The sequence below is a fragment of the Saccostrea echinata genome, unplaced genomic scaffold (genome assembly GCF_033153115.1).
Source record: "Saccostrea echinata isolate AGI-Se365-2 ecotype Australia unplaced genomic scaffold, CSIRO_AGI_Sech_v1 ptg000037l, whole genome shotgun sequence".
Classification (NCBI taxonomy): Eukaryota; Metazoa; Mollusca; class Bivalvia; order Ostreida; family Ostreidae; genus Saccostrea; species Saccostrea echinata.
This window is the reverse complement of record NW_026889786.1, coordinates 2,162,547-2,185,703: the sequence shown is the minus strand read 5'-3', so window position 1 is coordinate 2,185,703 and position 23,157 is coordinate 2,162,547. Positions and strand designations below refer to the sequence as shown.

Sequence of the window (23,157 nt, the reverse complement as noted above, 5' to 3'; positions counted from 1 at the left end):
AGGACTAAATATGACTGTGTTAGTCTGTCACATTGTGTGCACAATTTACAGATGTTTTCTATAAGATAAAGACTTTCCTTTTATGTCATCCATCCTGTAGGATTTGGAGCAAAATCTAGTAATGTTGGGATTGTGTTGAGATTATTTTCTGTGATAATGCAGAGAAAGAACTTGCAGTAAGTTCTTTTGCACCCCATCCTGATTCCATCATCTTGTTCAATGTCATTTCTATCCCCCTCCCACACACACACCTCCACACCCACACCCTCAACTTTTACCCAACTTTCTTTTTCCTGTTCCTTTAACATGCATTTTCCCCATTTTCTTTCCAGAGTTGTCTCTTAGACCCAGGGGGGGGGGGGGGGGGGATTTCCCTGCCTATAATGATGTAATCCCCTGGTTATTTTGGTATTCCACCTAAACTCCCTATTAGGGGAGGAACCCCAGTCTCCCTTCTACTTTTTAAATGTCCCCTTCCATTTCAATTCTTATGGACAACCCTGTCTTTCAGTTTGCTCTACTCATATACTGCCCTTCCAAGGTCATCTTCTTTTCGGTAATTCTAAGGAAGATTTTGTTTTCTAAACAAAACTCAGGTTGGCTGATGATTTAACTGTGTTTATAAGTTTTTATGTCATACTCTAATCTATGGTACTGCAGGCTTTTAGGTGACTCTCAATTTTGCTTTCTGGTCTGTAATGATGTAATCAACACACTTCTCCTAGACAGGGTTTTTGCAGACTGAGTCACTGAATCATTCAAAGCAACTATGATATATTGAATAGAGTGAAAGTATTTTTGACATGACCATTAATATGCTAATTGAAAAACTTGAGAATTGGCATAATTTTTTTTTATTTTCATAAATTGATCAGACACCATTCTTCCCCCTGAGTAGGACAATAACTTGTTGCATATTATACAATTTTCTCATGCTGTATTTTCTTTGTCTTAAGATGTACTTATTACTCTTTTTGTAGTCAAGTGTTGGGGGGGGGGGGGGTCCCGTTTCATGGAACCAACTTGAATTTGACAAATAAGCAACTTTTTGATATTTATTAATATTTTTTGATGAAAGTTTTTGTTGGCTAATTGAAATGTTACGAAATACTTTGCATCTAATAAGAGAGGGCTATGGTATTTGGCATGCTTTAGCTAGTTGGATAAACAGGTTAGAGTCTGAACTTGAGATACTTGGTTCATGCCTTTTGTGACTGGTGTAAAAGTGGGATGTATAGTGATGGGGTGTCCGTCCTTCTATCCGTACATCCGTAACACTTTGGAGTACCCATCTCTTATCCATACACCAACTGAATAAAATTTAATGAGACTTTCATAGAATCTTCATTTCATAGTACCATTGTAACCTCCTATTTTACATATCGATAGGACACATATTTGGGGATTCCTGTTGCAAAACATAGACACTGCCGTTCTTTATAATACAATATTGGGGGTACCCATGTCTTATCTGCAACTCCTCCTTTACCACTGAATAAAATTTTATTAGACTTTCACAGAATCTTTATAACATAGTGTCACTGTGCACCTTCATTTTATGTTCTGATCAGACAGGTATTTGGGGTTATCCATAGCTAAAAATTGAACTTTGTCATTATACTCGTACGGGAGTGGGGGTTATCATTTTGTGAGCTCTGTTCTCATGGTACCTCTAGTTTATGAAATGCAAAGGCTACACTACACTGAACTGAGTTGGATAGAGAAAATTATCTGTGGACTTGTGTAAAACTTAACTTCAGTAGTAATGGGTTTATGATCGATAAAAATTGAAAACTAATCATGTTAGTTTTTTACTTTATATATATTTTAAAATGGCAACTATAGAAACCAAACAGTCATGTCAGAAATGGAAGATTCTTTGGCTATTGAAAAAAAAAAACTTCTCTTTGCCTGAAACATACCTTACTAGTGGGAATATATCAAAATTCAATGAAGGAAATATTTCAAATTTAAAAAAAATCAAAGACTGAAACTAAAGTTGAAACAATACACACACCTCGTGTTTAGATGCATGTGACAGTATCTTGACACACTTATTCCAATACAATACATGTTAATATTGAATGAATTACAAAATGTTACAGTATGACTTTTGCCAACCTTTGTAATTCAATTTTTAGAGGAAGGAGGAAAAAATGCTCTGAAATCATACAGAAGTTGTATTTTCAATTTTGACACACATACAGTCACTTATGCAATGCTTGTTGTTTCAAACTTATTTTATAATTTCTTAACTGTTTGTGATTTCTTAGTCCTAAATTTGCCCTTAAAGAAATTTTAACTAATCAAAATTCAGGTTGCCTAATAGTTTGATTTTAAAGCTATGGAAGGAACATGTATTGTTTGTACTGATATCATAGAAAATGTATCGTAAAGAGTATCTAAGAGGAAAAAATTGATATATGTGTCTATGTATTGGACACTGGTACTACTGTATACAGGGAAATTTTCGCCCCCATTTTATTTTTGCCCTTTTCGCCCTACTATCAGGTGGGCAAATTTAAAACAGGGCAAATTCAAAGAACACAGTTTATTTTCTTGAACAGAACTGTGACTGGGCAAATTTGAAAAAGGCAAAATTGTTTGGATGTGTTAAAGGGCAAAAATAACACTGATATTAGTTTTTTGGGCTCCGTGTGTCCATCCTGTTTCATTTGTCCAGAGCATATTTTCTCTCCCTTTGGCCCAGTCAGACTCAAACTTTACTCATAGATTGCCCTTGGGTAGAGGGTGTGCAGTGACCTTGAATCAATTTTCTAGCTCTCAAAGGTCAAGGTCTTTAAAAAACCTCTCTGTGTATAATTCTTGTCTAGAGTGTATTTTCTCTCCCCTAGGCCCAGTTGGGCTCATGATTCACCTAAAGAGTATCCATAGGTAGAAGGTGTGCAGTGACCTTTGACCAATTTTCTAGATGAAAGGTCAAGTCATGAAACCTCTTTGCATAAAAAATCCTTGTCTGAAGCATATTTTGTTTCCCTTTGGCACAGTGGGAATCGAAACTCACCCACATAGTATACCTGTGGGTAGAGGGTGTGAAGTGACCTTGAACCAATTTTCCAATCTATGGACAAGATAAAAAAAAAGTCTTGTGTAAATCTATGTCTGGGAGCATATTTTCTCTCCCTTTTGTCCATTTGGGCTCATACTTAATCCATAGAGTGCCCTCTGGTAGAGGGTGTGCAGTGATTTTGAACCGGTTTTCTAGATGAAAGGTCAAGGTTATAAAAACTCTGTGTAAAATCCTTGTCTAGAAATATTTTCTCTCCTCTTGGCTCCATCTGGCTCAATTTCACCCATAAGAGTGCCCATGGGTGTGCAGGATTCTTGAACCGAGTTTTTAGGATAGTGGTCAAGATTATAGCAAATCTCTGTAAAAAATTTTTCTTGGGCATTGTTTTTTTACCCATTGGCCCCATCTGACTCAAGCTTCACCCAAAAAGTGCCCTTGGATAAAGGGACTTTCATCGTTATGTCCTTTGCAAAAAACAGGACCCTTTGAGATGGTCACCATCTCACTTATGTCTAGTTTAGAATATATTTCTAAATTTGTTTGTCTTTGATTTCTAAATAAAAAACAGAAGTTATAAAGTAATTAGTAGATAGATACCTTATGAAACCATATACATGTATGTTCTTTTAAATCTATTGATAGATTCATGTAACATTGAATTGTAGAAGTCACCGTATCATTTCAAAAATACTTGTATGATGTTGGATTGTTTCCTCTTTGGTATCCAACCATAATGAGTGTATCGGTTTATCATCCCCCCCCCCCCCCCCCCCAACTGATGCTGCATACTATGCCTGTGACAAAGGGGTAGTGACTTATGACTGAGGACAATTTCGCTGATAGTTTGGACGTTCAGATTTATTGAAATTGAAATGATGCATTTTTCTAACGAAATACTCTAAGCACTGATTAAACCCTTTGAAATTTACCCAACATTTCCTTATTCATACTTGATCTGACCGGAAATATACACTGACTATTTGGTATCAACATAAATCTAACCATGTCACTGCTTAGTGCTTACTGAAAATCCAAAATATCATTGAAATTGTAATACCTCAAAAGATTGAAACTACCTTTTCTCATATGATTTTTTCTCTATAGAACATGTAGATCAAAGTTCAAGCCCAGTTGCAAAAGTAACTACTATTTAATGGTATTTTATGGTTTTCATTTTACAAAATGTTTTCAATTTTTATTGTTTTGTTTAATGAGCAGAACTTAGAGAACTAAGAGTACTTTGATTTGGTTTTGATTTACCAGTTAAGGGTTGTTATCAACAGTTGGAGGTTGGCAGTGCTAGAAGTCAAGTCAGTGGTGACTAGTAGTGTGATCTTGTTCAGTAATCCATTGGACCGCTCCACCAGTTAACAAGGCCTTCTAAATCATCATGAACCTTCCCTATCCCTCCCCCCCCCCAAAAAAAAAAATTAAAAAATTCCACATCTTTAAATAATATTTATTGTTATGTCGATGAGATTAAGACCAGGTTCCTCTTGCAGCGTAATGCTGTTGTAAAATTTTCAAGTAAATTAGTCTGGCTTGGTACTTTTGTTTCCTTTTGTTCATACCTTTGTAGTACATGTATTACTGTTCTCAATGTTACAAGACCATACACTGTATTCCAGGAAACTGTACTAGTTAAATGTGTCACAGATTTCTAGTGTAAAAAGAGGTCTCCATTGTCTCTGCCACATGATTTCCAATAAAAAAAAAAAGGGGGGGGGGGAGAGGAGAAGGTATCCACAGAGAGTTTTAAAACCATTTTCCTATGACCAAAGTTACGGATAGAATAACTGAATTATGAAACATTTAACATGGCAATCAAGCCTCCAAGTGAGTGTTCATGCTTTATAGTAACTTCTTTGATGTGGTTTAGGGGAATTCCTCAGCAATGTGATCCATTTTGAACAAAAATTATCTTATGTCATAGTGAAATTAATTTTATGAGCAAAATTTTGTATGATTTTCTTTAGAAAATGTTCTGGTGTTTATGGAAGGTTTATTTTTTAGTCCACAGGATTTTGCTCTCTGAATGGATTTTTTACATTGCATACAGATACCTATGTGTGCAATTATAAAATTATTAAATATGAAAGATTGACACAGAATTCCAAATATTTCAATGAGTGAAATAAAAAATATAAAAAGGAGTACTTTTAAATGGGACACCTTCGTCTTTATGACATTGTTATGTGGCATAAGGTTGTGACAGGAAAGGGAAAGAGGGGAAAAAATCATTATTAGTAGGTAAAAAGTTGATATTAAAAGAAGAATCTGCCATGTTTGAATATGATTGTCACTCAACTTTAATGATTTCAGTCCTCTTGCTTTGTTTCATAGATTGATAAAAATTACATCCAAAAAATACACATGAGATACTATATAAATACAGTCAAACCTCATTATCTTGAATTCAATTGGACTGAGTGAGGAAAAAATTCAAGATATCTGAAAGTTTGAGATACTGAGGTTAAAATATGTAAAGAAAACATGGTTGGGACTTCAAACCACTTCAATATCCATGGTATTTGAGTAATTGAAGTTCAAGACACGAAGTAAAACTGGATATATAGCCAGATACAAGAAAATGTCTTATAATGGGTACCACAAAAAGATAATAGTGATGTTGTAAGTGCTCAGTGAAGAGCAGTCTCTGAACATGATTTTGGGTGACTTATTGTGACTCCTTTAAAATTGCTGGAAGACAAATATGGGTATTACAATTTATGAAGTATATAAGGATTAAATATGTCCAGTGAAAGGAATGGAAATTAGCTGGGAAAACTGATAAAATTCTGGAAAATCCTAATTTTTAACTCGTATCTCCTTGTTTAGCTTCCTCATGATGATGCTGTAAACAGATAATTTTGCTCAATATGTAAATGATGTACACTTTAAATCAATGTGGATTAGGAAAAGTGAAAATATCTTAGGTGTTTGGGTATAGAGGTTTCTAAGGGAGATAATTCAACATGTCTGGTTTCTCTGAATTTACTGTGAAAGACTTGTGTAGATAGATATGTGTAAGATGTGTATATGTAAGAGGAAGTAGAAATGTGTATTGCAGCTGTATAGGATAAGACAATATAACTTGTGGGGGAAAAAAATCAACCACAGTTAGATTTTTTAAGTACTGTTGTCTGAGCTGAAAACAGAGAACATGCACTTCCTAGATCAGCTGGAAGCTTGATCCTTGAATCATATTTCCCTCAACATAACTATTTATTTGGAATCTATGATCCAACTTTGAACTCTGATAATTTTGTGTAAGGCTTGATTTTTTTTTTTTTACATCGAATTTTTATGGTAAAGAAAGTTCTGTCACAACGTGAGTTTCTATGACATCTTGAATGTAAGATTTGATTTTTAAAGAATAAAAAGAATTTTTTAAAGGTAATCAACCAGATAGATCTGTTGTGCTTTGAAATGCTTCATGTTTGATGACACTGTACAAACACATCACTTTCACCCATGCAAAGAGTGTTATGGTTCACTGGCCAGCATCGCTGTCTGAACGAGCCCTAGGACATACCTACATTATGTGTGTGTAACAGACGTGGGGACACATGGATACATGTGCTGTCTGCTTGAAAAAGCATTTACAACAAATGTGCACACACACATACACACACTCACTTGCTGGTGTTGGACTAGCATTGGTTATTGATTGGAACTAGAGAACTAAGGGGAAAGAATGCCAATAGGTCATTCCTTCATGTGGATACTAATCAATAAAAGTTACAACTTCAGAAGGAGGTACACCAGGAAACATCTGGACTCATAAATCTCAAAACACCCAGGCCTTCCACATTTGAAGGCACCTCAGACACACTTCAGTCTGTTTGAGAATTAAAGTGCTGTCCTGAGCACATATGCTCACAACTTGTAACATGTTGATGCAACTGCAATTGAACCTATAAGGGACAAACTTTTCATATGTATTATATAGAACAAGCATGTAGTGTGTCCAGAGAATGGAAAAGATAGACTACACTTTTTACTATATATATATATATATATATATATATATATATATATATATATATATATATATATATATATATATATATATATATATATGCAAACAGGTGCTTGTTGAGGCATACCTCCTGTGACAACTTGTTGATGTGCCCTTGTTTCTCCAGAGTCATGTTTTCTGTCTGTCACTCCTTGATTTCACTCCTAAGACAGGATGTGGATCTTTTTTTGTTGATATGATTTTCTGATTTGTTACATTTCCTGTTAAGAATTTTTTTTAAGTGGATAAAAAGCCATTATTGGACAGTTGCTAAGTATCATTCCTAATTCATCTTGCATGCAGATTATATGCTTACTTTCTTGTTTCTGTCAAAATTTCACTGTATGTTGACCAATTTCTTACACTCAAGCAGAATGAAGACTTGGGTTTCATTCATTTTGGGACCTGTAGGAAATTTTGAGTAAAAATACAATTCTAGACTCCATCCTAGTGTAAAGGTGCCTCAAGCAGAAGTGTTGTATGTAAGGATTCTCTGAATTTTAAAGTTTCTGTACAAAACAGAGAGACATGCTTCTGTCTTGACTCAGAAGAACTTAATGACATTTTTCAAAAAAATAATTTCTGGGCAGGAAGACCTGATGTATTGGTTTTGAAATCAGAGAAAAATATTGCAACAAAGTTACAGAAGTAAAAACACCTATGACATGGTGTTAAAATCAATATATACCTGTTGGAAAAATTAGTATAATACTTTTTTGTACAAATATAAAGGGCTCTTTAAAATGAATTTTTAATATGCAACTCCATGTGGCAGCAATCTTAGTATTGTGGATGAATCTTGTAACTTTTGTGATGGTATGTATTGATCCAATGTTGACTAAGATCTGTACACACAGAGGCTCATGGTTATGTATCCTCAATATTGATCAGCCTAGAGCCCAGAGTGTACAGGTGATGTCACAGTCCAGCAGTGAAACAGGTCCTTTACAAAGTGCAGAATGCAGATCTACCGTATATAGACATGTGGTCATATAGCAAGTGGAAGCAAGGTCATATTTTACTGGCATCATTTGAGATGCATATATCTAATTAATACTAATAATGTACATTCATGTACTGATAATGTACATATTTGTACTGATAATTAATGTACATTCATGTACATGTTGTATGTTTGTTTGTATTACAACTAATTTACATATACTTGAACTCCTGAAATATTCTATTTTAAAGTTACCAAAGGAACAAAAATAGAGTGTTATAAAATATGTATGTGTGTAAGTTCTTAAATTTAGAGATTGATGCCCGTTTTACTCAAAGAATGATAAGACAAAACATAAAATACAATGGGGAGTTTTCCCATTACATATTTCAATGTCAACTCTGCTTCTATCATTATTTGGCCTAATCTTCATCAGCAAGAATTGTAACAGGGACCCCCAAAGCAGGAAGTTGTTGTAGATATTTGTTATCTACCAATTTGCCAGTCTTTTCTAGAGTTACATCCGGGATATAACACATTTCAAAATACATGTACATGCATATCATAAAAATGGTTATTAAAGGGGAGTTTCTATGTGAAGAGCAAAGCTTTTGAACTTCAAAATGAGAGTGCATGTTTCAAAATATTGAGGCTTTAGAACAATCCGATTTTCTCTATGAGCTGTCACTCTCAGAATCAATTATTCCAGATATGATTTAATATTTTATATGTATTGAATATGGAAACTTGTTCAATGATATTTCAGAAAATATGTTTTAATTCTTTGTCTTGTAGATACGATGGGAAAAGAACATAACATTAGGTGAACCACCAGGGTTTTTACATTCATGGTGGTGGTAAGTCTCATGAATATCAAGACAATTTCAAGTTAAATTCAAGTTGGGAAAAAAGTCAGGAGGAAAAAATATTTTAAAAGAAAATTTTAGCATTTTGGAATTATGAAGAACATTTAAATAATTTTAAAATTTCTACAATTAGATATGAAATAAATTTTAGTTTGTACCAATTTTAGTTTGTACCGTATTCTTCCTAATAAGTGCTTACTCCTATCATTTTTAATTTGGGAAGAAAAAAAAAGAATTCCCTCCCCTGAGTTCCATAAGTACTGTGTACTAATGTCATTTAGACATAAGCTTTGAACTGCTTAACACGAGATTAGACATGGATGTGTTTCATTTGGTACTTTCATTATGAGTTTTAATTAAATGACATTTTAAATGACAAATCCAATAACCACTCCCTTGATCCTAAATACCCCTGGCACTTATTTGGATGGATACTGTATGATAATGTTCAAAATATTTTTTATGAAATATTTCATGATTTTAGATTTTATTGTACATACTTTTATTTTTCAGTGTATTTTGGGATTTATATTGTGCAGCTCCAGAGAGGAGAGAGAACTGTGATCATTCTAGTGAAGCTAAGGCATTTCATGATTATGCAAGTATTTTTAACAGAATTGTAGCCAATCGGTTTTCAAGCATTTGCATATGACAGCAGACTTGTATATTCAAAAGTATTGATTCATTTAGAGGAAAGTCTCAAGGCAGTAAAATCCATTTTATTGTACATGCACATTAAAATTACATGTACTGTGGACAGATGTGTTCTAGAAAGGTACAGAACATGTACACAGTTCATGTACTTGTTATTCCATGATTTTGGCTGCTAACTTTGACTTGAAGACCTTAAACAAAGGTGACAGGTCTTTGAACATGTCTCAACAACATGTGCCTACATTAAATGAATGGTTTAGGACCCTCTGTACTCTGCACACTAAAGACTTCTAATTTCACGGTATTTTTATGCATTTAGAGTGATCTGCCCTTAGATTAAAGCGAAATAAATAGAAATCTAAAGTTCATTTATATTTACCAAATTTGTAATCAATTTAAGCATTCTAAACATTTTGAATTAAGTAAACACTCTATTTGTATGTACTTTTCCCATTTAAGTAAGCAACAGTGATTTCTGTTCATCAACACTTCGTTGTATGGAATCCGGATAGAGCTACATATTTTACTATCTCACTATCAAGCATCGACTGTCGGGTCGATGATGCCATGGTGTGAAAATGATGTGATGCAGTGATGATGCGATGACACGATAATGCGATGACAATGATGCAATAGAATGATGAAGTAGTGAGTATCATGTCATCGTACCATCACATTATCACTTCATCGTGCCACAGCATCATCATCACCGCGCTATCACTCCATCATTGCTTCATCATCATCGCACAGTTGACCCAAACCTCGATGGTGCAGTGATGCGATAGTGAACTAAATGGCCCTATCCAGATTCCATATCATTGTCTTTGAAAATTTTTCCAGAGGGTAAATGGCAGGTACCCTTTTTAGAAATTTAAATAGATAAATTCCATAGTTATATCTTTTTATGGTATGCTGTCCTTGGAGTCCAAAAAGATTTATTTCATGGGTGTATAGAGGGTTTTTGAAGATAGATGCAGAATCTGAATGACATAGTTTCTTTACAAAGGCCTGATTTAAGTTTTGGTCATTTGTGGTCAACTTATTCAAATATGCATTAAAGAGAAAAAAGTTGCTTTATTCTAAGAAGAATATATTTGAAAAGGAAAATATTTATTTAACAGATTTATAAGAAATTATAACATCCTCACAGTTGAGTTTTTGGGAGGTGAACTTGTCAAGGTCAGAGACCCATGGCTGTTCCTGATTCCTCTCCATGTGATGCTAGTTTTCTTTGTTTCATGAAAATATTCAAATAATTATTCCAGCCAATCAACTGGGTTCTTATAGAAATGAAACATTCTGTTTTGAAGTTATTACCATGCACTGCCATTTTGTAAGGCTGTGCCAAAGGAACAATTGTCAGGTTGATTATATGTAGTTCTCCATTTGAGTGAGAATTTTACATCATATTGAGATTTGTACAGCAAAAAGTGAAGTGCCAGATTTTAGACTTTTGCTGTGTGGTGAACTGGTGCAGTCTTGCCTTTTAAGGTCTTGTTAAAGTCCTGAGTCCACCTACTATTTGCAGTTACTCCCTACTTCAGTGCATTATATCCGACCTACCATTTTACAAACACAAGAAGATGAATACTGTACCAATTGAGCCAATGGAGCGAAATGTGACTTTCTGGAAAACAAAAGATGAAAAATACCATTTTCATGAAATACACAATTCTTTTAAGCAAAGTTCTGACCTCTTTAAATGCCATATTGTGTGTTTATCATCAGGTGTCACAGAAATAAAGCTGACTTTGTATTTGCAACTGACTCTTCAGTGATGCAGCCAATGAAACTGCTTTGGTATATTATGTACACATACATTGGTAATGATACAGGGGGATTAACATTATCAACCATGGACACCCTGTAAAATGAAAGCTTTTCATTTAGTTTCCCACTTCGTAAATATATTACTTGGCAAGTGGCTTGAGGAAAAAGTCATTCATTGATTGCAACATCTAAGTACCAGTAAACATCTTTCAAAATCTGAAACTTGCTGTAGCCCATTGCTTTCAGGGCCAGAGGTCAGCAATATTTGACAGTATTTTCAGTTACCATGCAAAGATTATCAGTTGATAGTCCTGTTTCATTTTAACAGCAAGGGTACATGGGGTGTGAGCATTAATTTTGGAATCAGTACACAAGGTCAAGATTATGTTACATATAGTAAGTTTGACAGTGCTCTTGTGTCATACATAAAAAGTCATAGCAATTGACTACTCATGTAATTTTACAGGGATTTGAAGAGAAACACAAGGTTTTGAAGTTTCAAAGTCAGGGTCATTTGTCTGGATTTTATTTGATGAAATGTCCAATGCTCTCTTTCTCTCTGTCTTTGTCATAATAATGTTTGTAGCCTTCTTTGAAAGTGGAGGAAAGTATGAACAAAAGTCAAGTTTGGAAGAATAAGAAACACCAAAAACTTAGAAAAATTCATGGTATTTTTTTTTTTTCAAGAGAGGTTAAAGAAAACTGCATCTGAATAAAAAAAAAAAGGAAGAAGCAAAGCAGTATATGTTTTTATCCCCCTCCCCCCCCCCCCTTCTCTCTTCTGACCACATCTCATTGTTTCTGAACCCCAGACATATGAATTAAGAACAATTACTGTTAATGCTTACATCCAATTTCTGCTAATCTTGCTTAAAAACTAGTTGGAAGGTGTGGGGGGGGGGGGGGGGGTGTTAGAGGTTATTAAATCTGCCCTTTGAATAGTAATTGGTATCTCAAGTAATAATGTCATATTGAAATACACCCATATTGAGAGAGAAAAGATACCTATATTTATAGAGAAGATTTCAAAGAAAAAAATCGATACTTAACCTGAGTTATTTGATATTTACTGATTAAGTGAACCAGAAGCAGATGGTGTACCTTTGGATAAGTTGTTCATCAGATGGCAAATTATGTAACTCAAGAGAGGAGAGACAGGTAAAGACAGGTCAGCAGGAATCAGATTATACAAGACTTACTTGGAAAATTGCTGAGTCCTTCTACAGCATGCCTTTATATGTTTCGTACAACAGAGGACATGATTCATGTACACAGGGATGTAGGTAGTCATATTTAGAGAAACACCAAATCACAAAATCTCATCTAGGCAAATATGTTCTTCACCATTTCTCAAACAGAAGGTGCAGGTCATATTGTTAAATATTTTATAAAAAGTTCACTCTGAAGTACCAAAGACAATTGAACCAGAAACTAAGTTTTTTCAAAAAGTTTTTTAAAATTAGAGGTGTAGGGGTATGATACCTGTGGGGCAAATGTATCCTATGCCATAGTTGGACAAAATATTCCATATTAGCTAAAAAGTAAAGATAATGCATATGGAATGATTGATTTAAAAAGTTTTATCTTCCAAGACATGCAGAGATCTGGTAGGTGTCTGGTATAACAGGGTATAAATCTTTGTGGTTCTTGTCAGTAAATTGATCAACAGGTGATCGATTGGATCAGTGGATAAAGATCAGATTCTCAAAATCAGCAATCAACAACTCATGAAAAACTTAGAACAGATATCAGTGCTGCATTGACCTTGAAATCCTCTGATGGGAGAAGGTCATTGTTTGACACCTACTTACAGACTTTACAAGCCTATGATGAAGCATTGCCTCAGCATCTAAGGAAAATGTCACAAACATTTATGAAGAGCTGAATGTATTTTTTTATATTGGTTGATATATTGAAATTAAAAATATGATAAAGGTCAAGGTCACAATGGCAATTTCACTGAAGACGTAGAGACTTTTTAGATGTTTTGTCTCTGTAATTTGCAGGATTGTCACATCTGATGAGAAAGGTCAAGGGACCTTCAGAGAAATTACACTGAAACATGGTAATCGGTAAAATGTGTATCAGATGAAAGGGGGGGGGGGGGGTATGAATAAACCATGGAATTTTAATAAACTGTATGGTCAATTTGGCAATATATAATTACCATCAGTAAGGTAGATGGGGGTGTTAAAATGAAAATTTAATGTTTGTATGTTGGCTTAACCTTGCTGTACCTGTAATGTACTTGTAATATGCCTGTCTGCATTAATCTCTCAAGGGAAAAAAAATGAATGATTTCTTCCCATTTTTGTTTTTCAACTTTTACCATTGGAATTTAATCATCAGCTTCTTTAGAGAGTGGATAAGTTTTTCTCAAATTCGATATTTTAGTGATTCAAGAATAAATTACTGGTTAAGTAATTAACAAATCGTAAGTGATGTAATTTAAAACTTTTTGCTTGGGATGCTTCAGAAACTGACTGAGCAACTTTCAGATTATGGGGTTTCAGCTAGGTTTCTAAACATTGAGTCAAATCTATAATAATTTTTAGACAAATTTTGAAAAAAAAATATGTTGAAGCTGTCAATATTGTCTTTGTAGCAGTATTTACAGGTTGTGGTGTTGGTGATGTATTCTTGATTGAGGAAAAAAGTGGTAGCAGAGACTAAGGCTAAAAATCAATAGACGGCAGTAAACCTGCTGAAAGTGTGTATGTGTAGAAGGAATTCAGTGCTGCCAAGAATGATCAGTTAGGGTTTTCATCTAGAAAAAAAGGTTGAAAAATAGTTCGGGCTGAGGGAAATTATACTTTATTCGTTCATACCAGTACAGTTGTGGCTGGATTTATAATTGTAAACCTGTTTATGTAATGGAACCATGAAAAAAAAGTATGGTGCTTGAAAGGTGTGCAGTCTAAGCCAAAGCAAATAATATCATTAATTGAAATTTTCCAAAGTACTTATTTATCTCACAATGTTAAATTACTTAATAATACACACCACTGTCCAATCTTTGATGTGTGTATATTGTGTAATTCCTAGATTTCCCAGATTTGTCCAATCTTCATATTTTGATGACATTTGGTAGTCCGTTTGAAATTATAATTCATATATGAATTTCTGTACTAAATATTTTCCTCATTTTTGAATAAATTATAAAATGATATAGTTTCAGACCAAGATATAATGTGAAAAAATTCAATAATTGTTTATTGCCAGCTGTTACATTTCTTCCTCTAATGAGAATGCAAAAGAAAGGAATTACTTGATTGTTAGTGGCACTAAGGTTATTGGCCTATATTCTAACACATACTATGATTCATGGTGGCATTCAACTTCCTTTGTCTGTATTTAAGGATGAGACATAGATCTTTTTTTTTCCCCCCCAAAACAAGATTTTAAAAATGCTTTGTAGCATGTAAATACATTTAACAGTTAACAATAATTCAGATTTAAAGGGAGAAATATTGATTTTGTTTAGCTCATGCGTAGGTGTCTCTGTGCGATGCCCTGCTGAAAGCAGGCGGTTTTGCAGAGGGTTTACAGTCTCCATGTTAAACTCAATGAATTATATCCACAACACTGTATACCTGGTTTTCTTTGCAAGAATTGTCTTATATTTAGAACCCTTCCCTTGTAGGCCTTTACTGCGAACTTTCGAATTGGAAGGAATAATTTTTTTTCTCCTCTCACTTTTTGAATGTGAAGGTTGAATCTCCAGACCAAAAGAAGTTGCTGGAGGGCTGCCTATGCATGTGTAGAATCACGTTGTAACATGCTTACTAGTGCGTGGTTGTGTTTAGAGATGGGGGCAGGTCATGAACTGTAACTGTGTTTTGAGAAAAATAAAGATGAACATGAAAAAAAGCAGCATTCCAATTCTATAGCACATAGAGCTTTATATTAACAAACAAGATCTTTTACATATTAATTTTAAAAATATATACAAAATAATTATAATAAATGAAATTGGTTTATTAACTATGATGTAAGAAACAAAACATTTGATGATTTTTTTTCCTTGCATACATGTTGATTTAGTATTGACATGGATTTACTGTCTTGATCACATTTTATGATATATGTCTCAATACCATATTGATTCATTAATTTATTTCACATTTTTCTGTGATGTCAATTTTTCAAACATTTATTCATTCTTCTTTACTGTAAACCAACTTTTATTTACATCCGAGAAATATCCACGAGTTTTGCAACAATCTTTTACTCGCGAATATTTCTCATCGCAAATCAATTATTCCCCTATGTATTTATGTAGACTGCTGTCTTGGTCGCAAAAATTAGTAGTTGCAGATGGATTTCAAAGTGAAGAATCGCGAATAAAAGATGACGCGAATAATTGTAGGTTTACAGTATTTGATGAGAATGTACTCCTATTCACAGATGCTAGCATACCTATTTCTTAAAATGTTCTGATTAAATGTGAAGATATATTTTGTCATTCAGCAATTTATACTTTTTATGTTTCATTTCTTGATTCTTCAAATGATTATTTATTAATTGAAATGTTTTATTATTACAGGGGTTTGTAAATTCAGGGTATGGAGTAAATGGTATAGCACACGTAAGTAATCTTATAGATTCTTTTCTCACTTGTATAAGGCAAATGACTTGTACAATAGAGCTAGGATGATACAGATATCGTGTGATACAAAATGTATCATGATACAGTAACAGCAAAACAAAATACATTACAATGCTTTTTTTAATGTCTAAAGTTCTGCGCAATTCTGAGTAAATTACATTAGGAATGTTAAGGCTATTAAAAAGAGATATAGTGTACTTATCTTTGAACAGAACACTTAATAGGATTTGATATTTGACTTGATTTATCATTAGAAACACATATTGCAGAAGCTTGTATCATGCTATGTCCCAGCTCTGAATTGTACTGCCTTAGGTACTTTGCCTGATGCATTATGGAGGTTCACTTTTACTCTCTGCCCCTTATCAAATAACTAATCAAGGTTGTCATCGGCTCATTTTGTTATTGGGAATACCATCAGACTGTTACCAACTTTCATCCTTATAAACAAAATGTCTCAGAATGTTTTCAGATACAAGGTTGAGGCCATTCTAGTAAGGTTGGGGTCTTTGCTATGTTGATGCTTCAAACAAGTAACTTGGACATTCAAGTACATTGTAGATGTTCTAGAGGTCAAATGTTGAGGCCATGCTGGAAGGTCAAGTATGGGGTCGCTTAAAAAGAACAAAGGTCAGGGTCATGGTTATGCTGACACCTCAAACATGTTCAATGCTCAGAGTAACTTGATGCTTCATATATAGTGTACATTTTCTATAGTTCTTTAGTCTCTAGTTTCTCAAACAAATTCAATGCACAGAGTAACTTAAAGTACTATGTACAGTTTAGATGTTCTAGAGGTCAAAGGTTGAGGCCATGCTGGAAGGTTAAGTTTAGGGTCTTGCTTGAAAAAACAAGGGTCAGTGTCATGGTTATGCTGACACCTCAAACAAGTTCAAGAATTAAAGTAACTTGCAGCTTAATGTACATTATATATATGTTCTTAGGTCAAAGTGTTGAGGCCATGCTAGAAAATCAAGATTAGGTCATGCTTGCAAGATCAAAGGTTATGGTCGTGATTATGTTGTCTTCTCAAACAAATTCAAGGCTCAGAGTAACTTGGTTATTTATGTACATTTTTTCATATTCTAAGGTCAGAGGTTGAGGCCATGCTTGAAGGTCAAGTTTGGGGTCATGCTTGCAAAATCAATGGTCAGGGTCATTGTTATGTTGACACTGCAAACATGATCAAGCTTCAAAGAAACTTGACAGTTAATTTAGAGTGTACATGTTTTACATTAGGAAGATTAGGGGTTGTGTTTTTGGTAGGGTAGTATATTTCTTTTTCACATATACTCTTAATTTTTTTGTAAATCCACCTTTGAAGTATTTACAGTTTTATATTGGTGTAATATCTATAGAAATAAAATTCTCACAGTGTTTCAAAGTCATAAACAAAATACTGTTGGAACTATTTTGTAAAATAATTTAATGTTGCTGTTAGAAGACTTTATTGATAAGATCATTACTGGTCTTCCTTTATCTAGAAAATATGTCACTTTTTTTTGTTTGTTTCCTGAGGTCATTGGAAAAGTGTGCCAAGTCTTCATCATCTTTGCCTAACAACCTCTTGTCCTATATTTTACTTTACCATCTCTTGTTAAATGCTGTTTGTATGAAGGTTAACAGTCAGTTGATGTAGGTTTTCCTGTCTTATTATAGAACCTGTTCCAAAGTTTGACACAGAATAATATAGTGTACATCTGTTGCTTAAAATTACTTCAAAATACCAAAAAACTATAATCTTTTTTCTGAAGACTGAGAAGTAGGATTAGAGTTCAAGGTTATGACCTTTCCCTCATATGTGGATATAGGGTACAAGTCTATTGAATGTGTTTATTTCTGTAGTTCAGCAATCAGAGTATCCAACTTGTCAGTTAAAAAAAACAGAAAGCTTTTTGAAAAATCTACTACTGAAATTTTTGCCCCAATTTTATATTTGCTCTTTTTGCCTTTTTGCTTGTGGGCTTATTTAAAAAGAGGTTGAATTCAAAGAAGACTGCATTATCTTCTTAAATAACACGACTGTGTCTGGATGAATTTAAAAAAGAGGCAAATTTACCAGTATGATAGGGCGAAAATAACACGGGGTAAAAATAACCCTGTATACAATATGTGCTTGCATAGATTTAAATTGTAGTAAAAACTAATCTAACTTTCTCCAAAATGTAGCCAGGTTATTATGGCATGTTTCTTTAAAAAAAAAATTCTTTAGCAAGACGGGCAATTCCCTCCCACATTAACCCCCTGGATACAACATGTCTTTACAAGTGGTAATATTGTAGATGTAAAAAGACATGAGAGATAAGCTAGAAGAATTTATCAATCACTGCTCTGTGGACAGCCAATCTGAAAAAAAATGAACCCTTTGTTTTTTAATGATTTTCACTGTAGGGCAAACATGGTATCTCTAAAAATAATTGCCCATAAGCCAGCCTTTGATTGGAAATTTCCAAATTGAAGCAAGAGACTATTCTTAAAAAAAATTTAGGGAGTACTGTGGGTCTGTAGATAATGTGTATAGCTTTACTATGATTTCCTTTTGCACTGCTTCAACTTCTTTGTTGTAGATGTGCTCTGGTCATTTGGCAAACTTGGTTAAAAATGCAATATTTTCATAGTACATGTGTATGCAGACAATAAAGTCAAGGGGATGGTAGATTTCTAACATGTCTTTACCTATCTACTTTATAAGACAGGGCCCAGTTGGAATTATTCCAATGGATGAGAATTTGTTTTTGCTCACATTATCTTATTGTTTCCTCGTGTTGAAAATGGTGTGGTATTTCAATTATGCATTGAGGTCATACTTGATGTTATAATCCTTGTTTACAAATCTATTGGTTTTTAAAATTCCATGCTCATGACCCTTTACTTTCTGGAAAAATAGATTTTTACTGTACAAGTACTTTTTAGCTCACCTGAGCTGAAAGCTCTCGCTTTTCTGATCACCCATTGTACAGCATCCATTTGTATGTCTGTCCATCAGTCTGTAAACTTTTCACATTTTTAACTTCTTTTCAAGAACCACTGGGCCAATTTTAACCAAAGTTGGTTAAAAGCATCCCTGTGTGTAAAAGAGATTCTAAATTGTTAAAATGAAAGGTGGTGTCATTAAAAAATCTTTTTCTCGAGCAGCACTGACCCAGAAAAGTTGAAACGTGGGAGCTTCTAAATTGTTGAAATCATGTCCCTCAGGGGTAGGGTGGGGCTACAATAGGGGATCAAAGTTTTACATTGAAATATTTATTGGAAAAATTTTCAAAAAAATTATTTTCAAGGACCATTGGACCAGAAAACATGAAACTTAAGTGAAAGCTTACTAAAGTAGTGTAGATTGCAAATTGTTCAGATCATGGTCTTAGGGGATAGGTTGGGGTCACAATAGGGATTATATAGAGAAAAATCTTTAAAACTCCTCAAGAATAACAAAGCCATGGTTAATCATATTACTGAAGAAGCATCCTCTGGTAGTATAGAATCATTTTTTTTATCAAATCAGTGCCACTCTATTTAGGATGGGGCCACAAAAAGCGATCAAAATTTTACATTGGAGTATATGTTGATCTGATGCAGAACAGCAGGGCCAAAGTGACTCAGCTGAGCATTATGGCCCATGGGCCTCTTCTTTTCGCATATTATTAATTCAGCTATGTATGAGGTCACAAATTTTCTGTGGAAATGACATAAACTCCTTATGTTGAAACAAAGCTAAAGCACAAATTTATTTTACATATGTTTGGAATTTTTCATGTATATCTGTTCATTTTGTTGTCAGCTGAAGAATTGTTGCTTTCTTCTGAATTTTGCATCAATCAGTGAATCCCTGTTGCTTTTGACTTCCTAAACCTTGAACCCATTTATTTGAGTAAATCACTTGAATAGATGGAGCCATATTATGTCAAACTGGTGTCATAGACTATGAAATACTCAACTGGTAACCAAGTAGGATGGGCATACTTATAGATACAGTTTGAAAAAGATTCGTTTTATGCTTAAATGTGAATTTCTTTTTTATATGATTCAAAGAATTAAGTGAAGGTGACATTGTAGTAATGTAACTTTTGGGGGTTTTGGATGACGTACCCATTATTGATGCTACAACAGGTGAATGTTCATTGAACAACAGTGAGGGATTTTAAAGTTAGGGTACATAATGATTACTGTCTATGAAATATGTAGGTCAAAGCCTTCCACTGACAATAGATACAGTACAAGTATATTTTCTGTAAGTAAACATTGTCAAACGGAGAACTGAATAGATAAATCTGTTCCTCTCTCTGTTGTGTACCTCTGCAGTAAATCTGTTCCATGGCCTAAAACTGTTCTTTTGCAATGGCAGTCAGATAGGTCAAAAAATCATTTGAGAGAAAAGGGCATAGAACAATAAACCGTCTATCTTTGTCAATTATGATCTATGACATCAGTTTTGCAAAATCATTCTTGTCAGTGTAATAATTCCGTGCATCCTCAAGTTTACCATGGAAAGTGAGATAACTCTCCAAAAATCTTTGGTTATTTTTTCCTTCATAAAAATTATCAGAAGTTGGATTTCAATGATTGAAGGTGAAGAATTTGCCCAGGTATACTGATTACCCAGTGTCTGGATGGAATAATTGACTGAGCTTTGCATAGATAAACACAAGTTGGTGGAACTTGGGACAAGCCACTGTACTCCCTGTGTGTGACGTGTGTGTAAATTCCACCCTGGTCTGTTTGTTTAGCAAGATCTATTGATTTTTAATGACAGACCTCTGGATACAATGTAGCATTTTTAGAGAAACATCATCCATTTAACCAGATTTATTCAAGCACTTACCAATTTTTTTTTCTCCTTAAATCTAGATTTTTCTAGAAATTCTGAGATTAATTGCTTTACATTTGCATGTAAGCTTCTGTCACAGAAGAGCTTGAACTTTCTTATTGATTGTCTATTTGAGGTAAACAACTATATTTTTGCCATGGAGATGACTAGAAGAGATTCTGCACAAACATGTTGACATTCTGCAAGTGCCCGATTCTTGCCAGAGACTCGGTCACTCCCAATCAATAAAAGTGGCTGTTGTTTTCAGAAAACCTCCTCCCCTTTCTTTTGTAAATGCAAACTATTGATTGGTTGATTGACAGAGAATTGTCTTGAGTGAAATTTTTGTAGGTTAATATTTCATTGTCCTGTCTGTAAACTATATTAAAATGCTCTAGTTTTCTTGCTAAAGGCATTTCTAATCAACACATTGTGCTGTATATTGAAAAATTATATTTTCCATTTGTCAAACAATTGTACTTATTGAATTTTATATTATAAAGACTTTCAGTTATCATTTTCGTAAAACCAGCCCATTTTAGCTCACTTGAGCCAGATGCCGAGGTGAGGTTTTCTGATATAGGAACAATCTTTAAAAATCTTATCAAGATCAGGAGCTTGACAATTATTCATACAGGTAGTTTTCATATGACGTATAATTATATTCCCTCTTTAGTTATTCCTAGTTCTTTTCTGGGATTAACCAAATTTAAAGATGCATGGTTGGAATCTTTACAACATGAAAACAATGAATTAGAGGAGATTTTAATAAAAGTATATTTTTCAGTAAAACAATGTTTTCTTCACCTCAATGGCCAATATGACAAGTTTAAATTGCATGATTAAATAATGAAGGATCTGAGCATATATTATTGATCTCCAATATGATGACTAATGGGAAATAACTCTTGCTAAATTAATGTCTCTACCAGTATCTATTGATATGCAAGTGTTTGCATGAAGTTGTACATTCAAGTTTGTTAAAGTTATGACCCCTGAGGTTAGGGTTGGACTCCCCAAGGGTTAGGGTCCAACTCAACTGAGCATAAAAGTTTTGTATAACAATATATGGGAAAACCTTTCAAAAATTTTCTCAAGAGTAACAAGGCTAAAATTAGTCATATTGATATGCAAACATCTACATCTAGTGTTGACTAAGTTTATTCAAATCATGGTCCATGGATCTAAAATAGGGCCAGGTTAAAGGGTCAAATTTAGATTAGTCAAATCTATTGTAAAGAAACTTCATGTAGTGCAGATACTACATCATAACCCCCAGGGGCAAGAACAGGGCCACGATAGTTACATGAGAATATGTAGGAGAAGTCTTTTAAAATTATCTTTTCAACAGAGCTGGGTTACATTATAAGACATATTAATATGCAAGCATGCCATGTATTGTATCTATTTTTTTTTAAAGCATGGCCTCATGGAGGAACAAATTTATTATGCACAAATATTAAAAAATTGAAATACACAATAATATGAAGGTTCTGTAAAATTATAGAATTTAAGGTTGACTAAAATCTCTTGTTTGTAACCCAACTTATTCAGTTCTGTTGCAAGTCATGGATAGCTAACTACATAATAGTCACTGTAATGTTTTTTTAAATAAGAACATTCAAACACACATAAATAAAATATATTTTTACTTTCATTATATGTCAAAAATTCTATGGAAGTGTGCTCTTATTCACAATTCCTTAACCCAAGTCGTTATACATTGCACATAGTTTGAAAACATGTACAAGGGCAGTCAAAAAAAAGTTAAATGCAACCTTTTAGTTTTTATCCAAATTATGGAGTTGAATGTGCAATTATCGTCAGAATTCATTGAGAGACATTTTGCCTGTACTGATCTTCTCTTTTTTGTTTCTTTCCAGAATGCAGCAGCACCTAGTCCATTAGGTCAAATGAATCCTCAGGATGGTATACCTGGGGGGCCAATGCCACCAGGGTTTTTTCCTGTAAGTACATAAAAACATTATCATTTTTGGTCATGGTCATCTCACTGTTATCATCCATTGCTTGTGTCACAAGAAGGATAACTCTCATGGCCTCTTTTCATGTATTGAAAGGCTGTAAGAGTTACTTCCCTTCCATAAGACACTGGTTGATGCTCAAACACTGAATGAAGTTATGCATAACTACCTCTCTTTTTGTATTGAAATCAAACGTTACTCTGTTCAAGAAAACAAAGTGCATGTAAAGTTTTAAGTACTAACATGCAAGAAAAATAAGTGAACCTGAAGGCATATAAATAGCACCTCTTGCACCTAAAACTGCACTTTAGCGCACCCTGAAAGACAGGCTGTGTAAAGTTATTTATAACTGATGGAGTCTGTATATTATCTAGCCTGGAGCTTCACAACAGTCCCCCCACGCCCAGCCACCTCCTACCCACCCCATGATGGGACAGAATCAAGTGAGTAAATTCACTGCCGCACCAGTCGTTGTGCTAC

General features: G+C 34.0%; 1 protein-coding gene across 13 annotated transcripts in view; it reads left to right on the top strand.

The window, feature by feature from the left end:
• The window catches only part of LOC133200182 (single-stranded DNA-binding protein 3-like), a 59,388-nt gene that overhangs the window by 3,569 nt on the left and 32,662 nt on the right, over positions 1–23,157 (top strand). For 11 of the 13 annotated variants that reach the window (XM_061335980.1, XM_061335973.1, XM_061335978.1 and 8 more), the window contains exons 4-8: positions 8,791–8,852; positions 9,375–9,459; positions 15,832–15,873; positions 22,579–22,662; positions 23,052–23,120. In XM_061335980.1, coding sequence (XP_061191964.1) covers positions 8,791–8,852; positions 9,375–9,459; positions 15,832–15,873; positions 22,579–22,662; positions 23,052–23,120 — 342 coding nt within the window. The remainder of the gene's footprint in view (positions 1–8,790; positions 8,853–9,374; positions 9,460–15,831; positions 15,874–22,578; positions 22,663–23,051; positions 23,121–23,157) is intronic. The other 2 variants (XM_061335981.1, XM_061335977.1) reach the window with 1 other exon arrangement.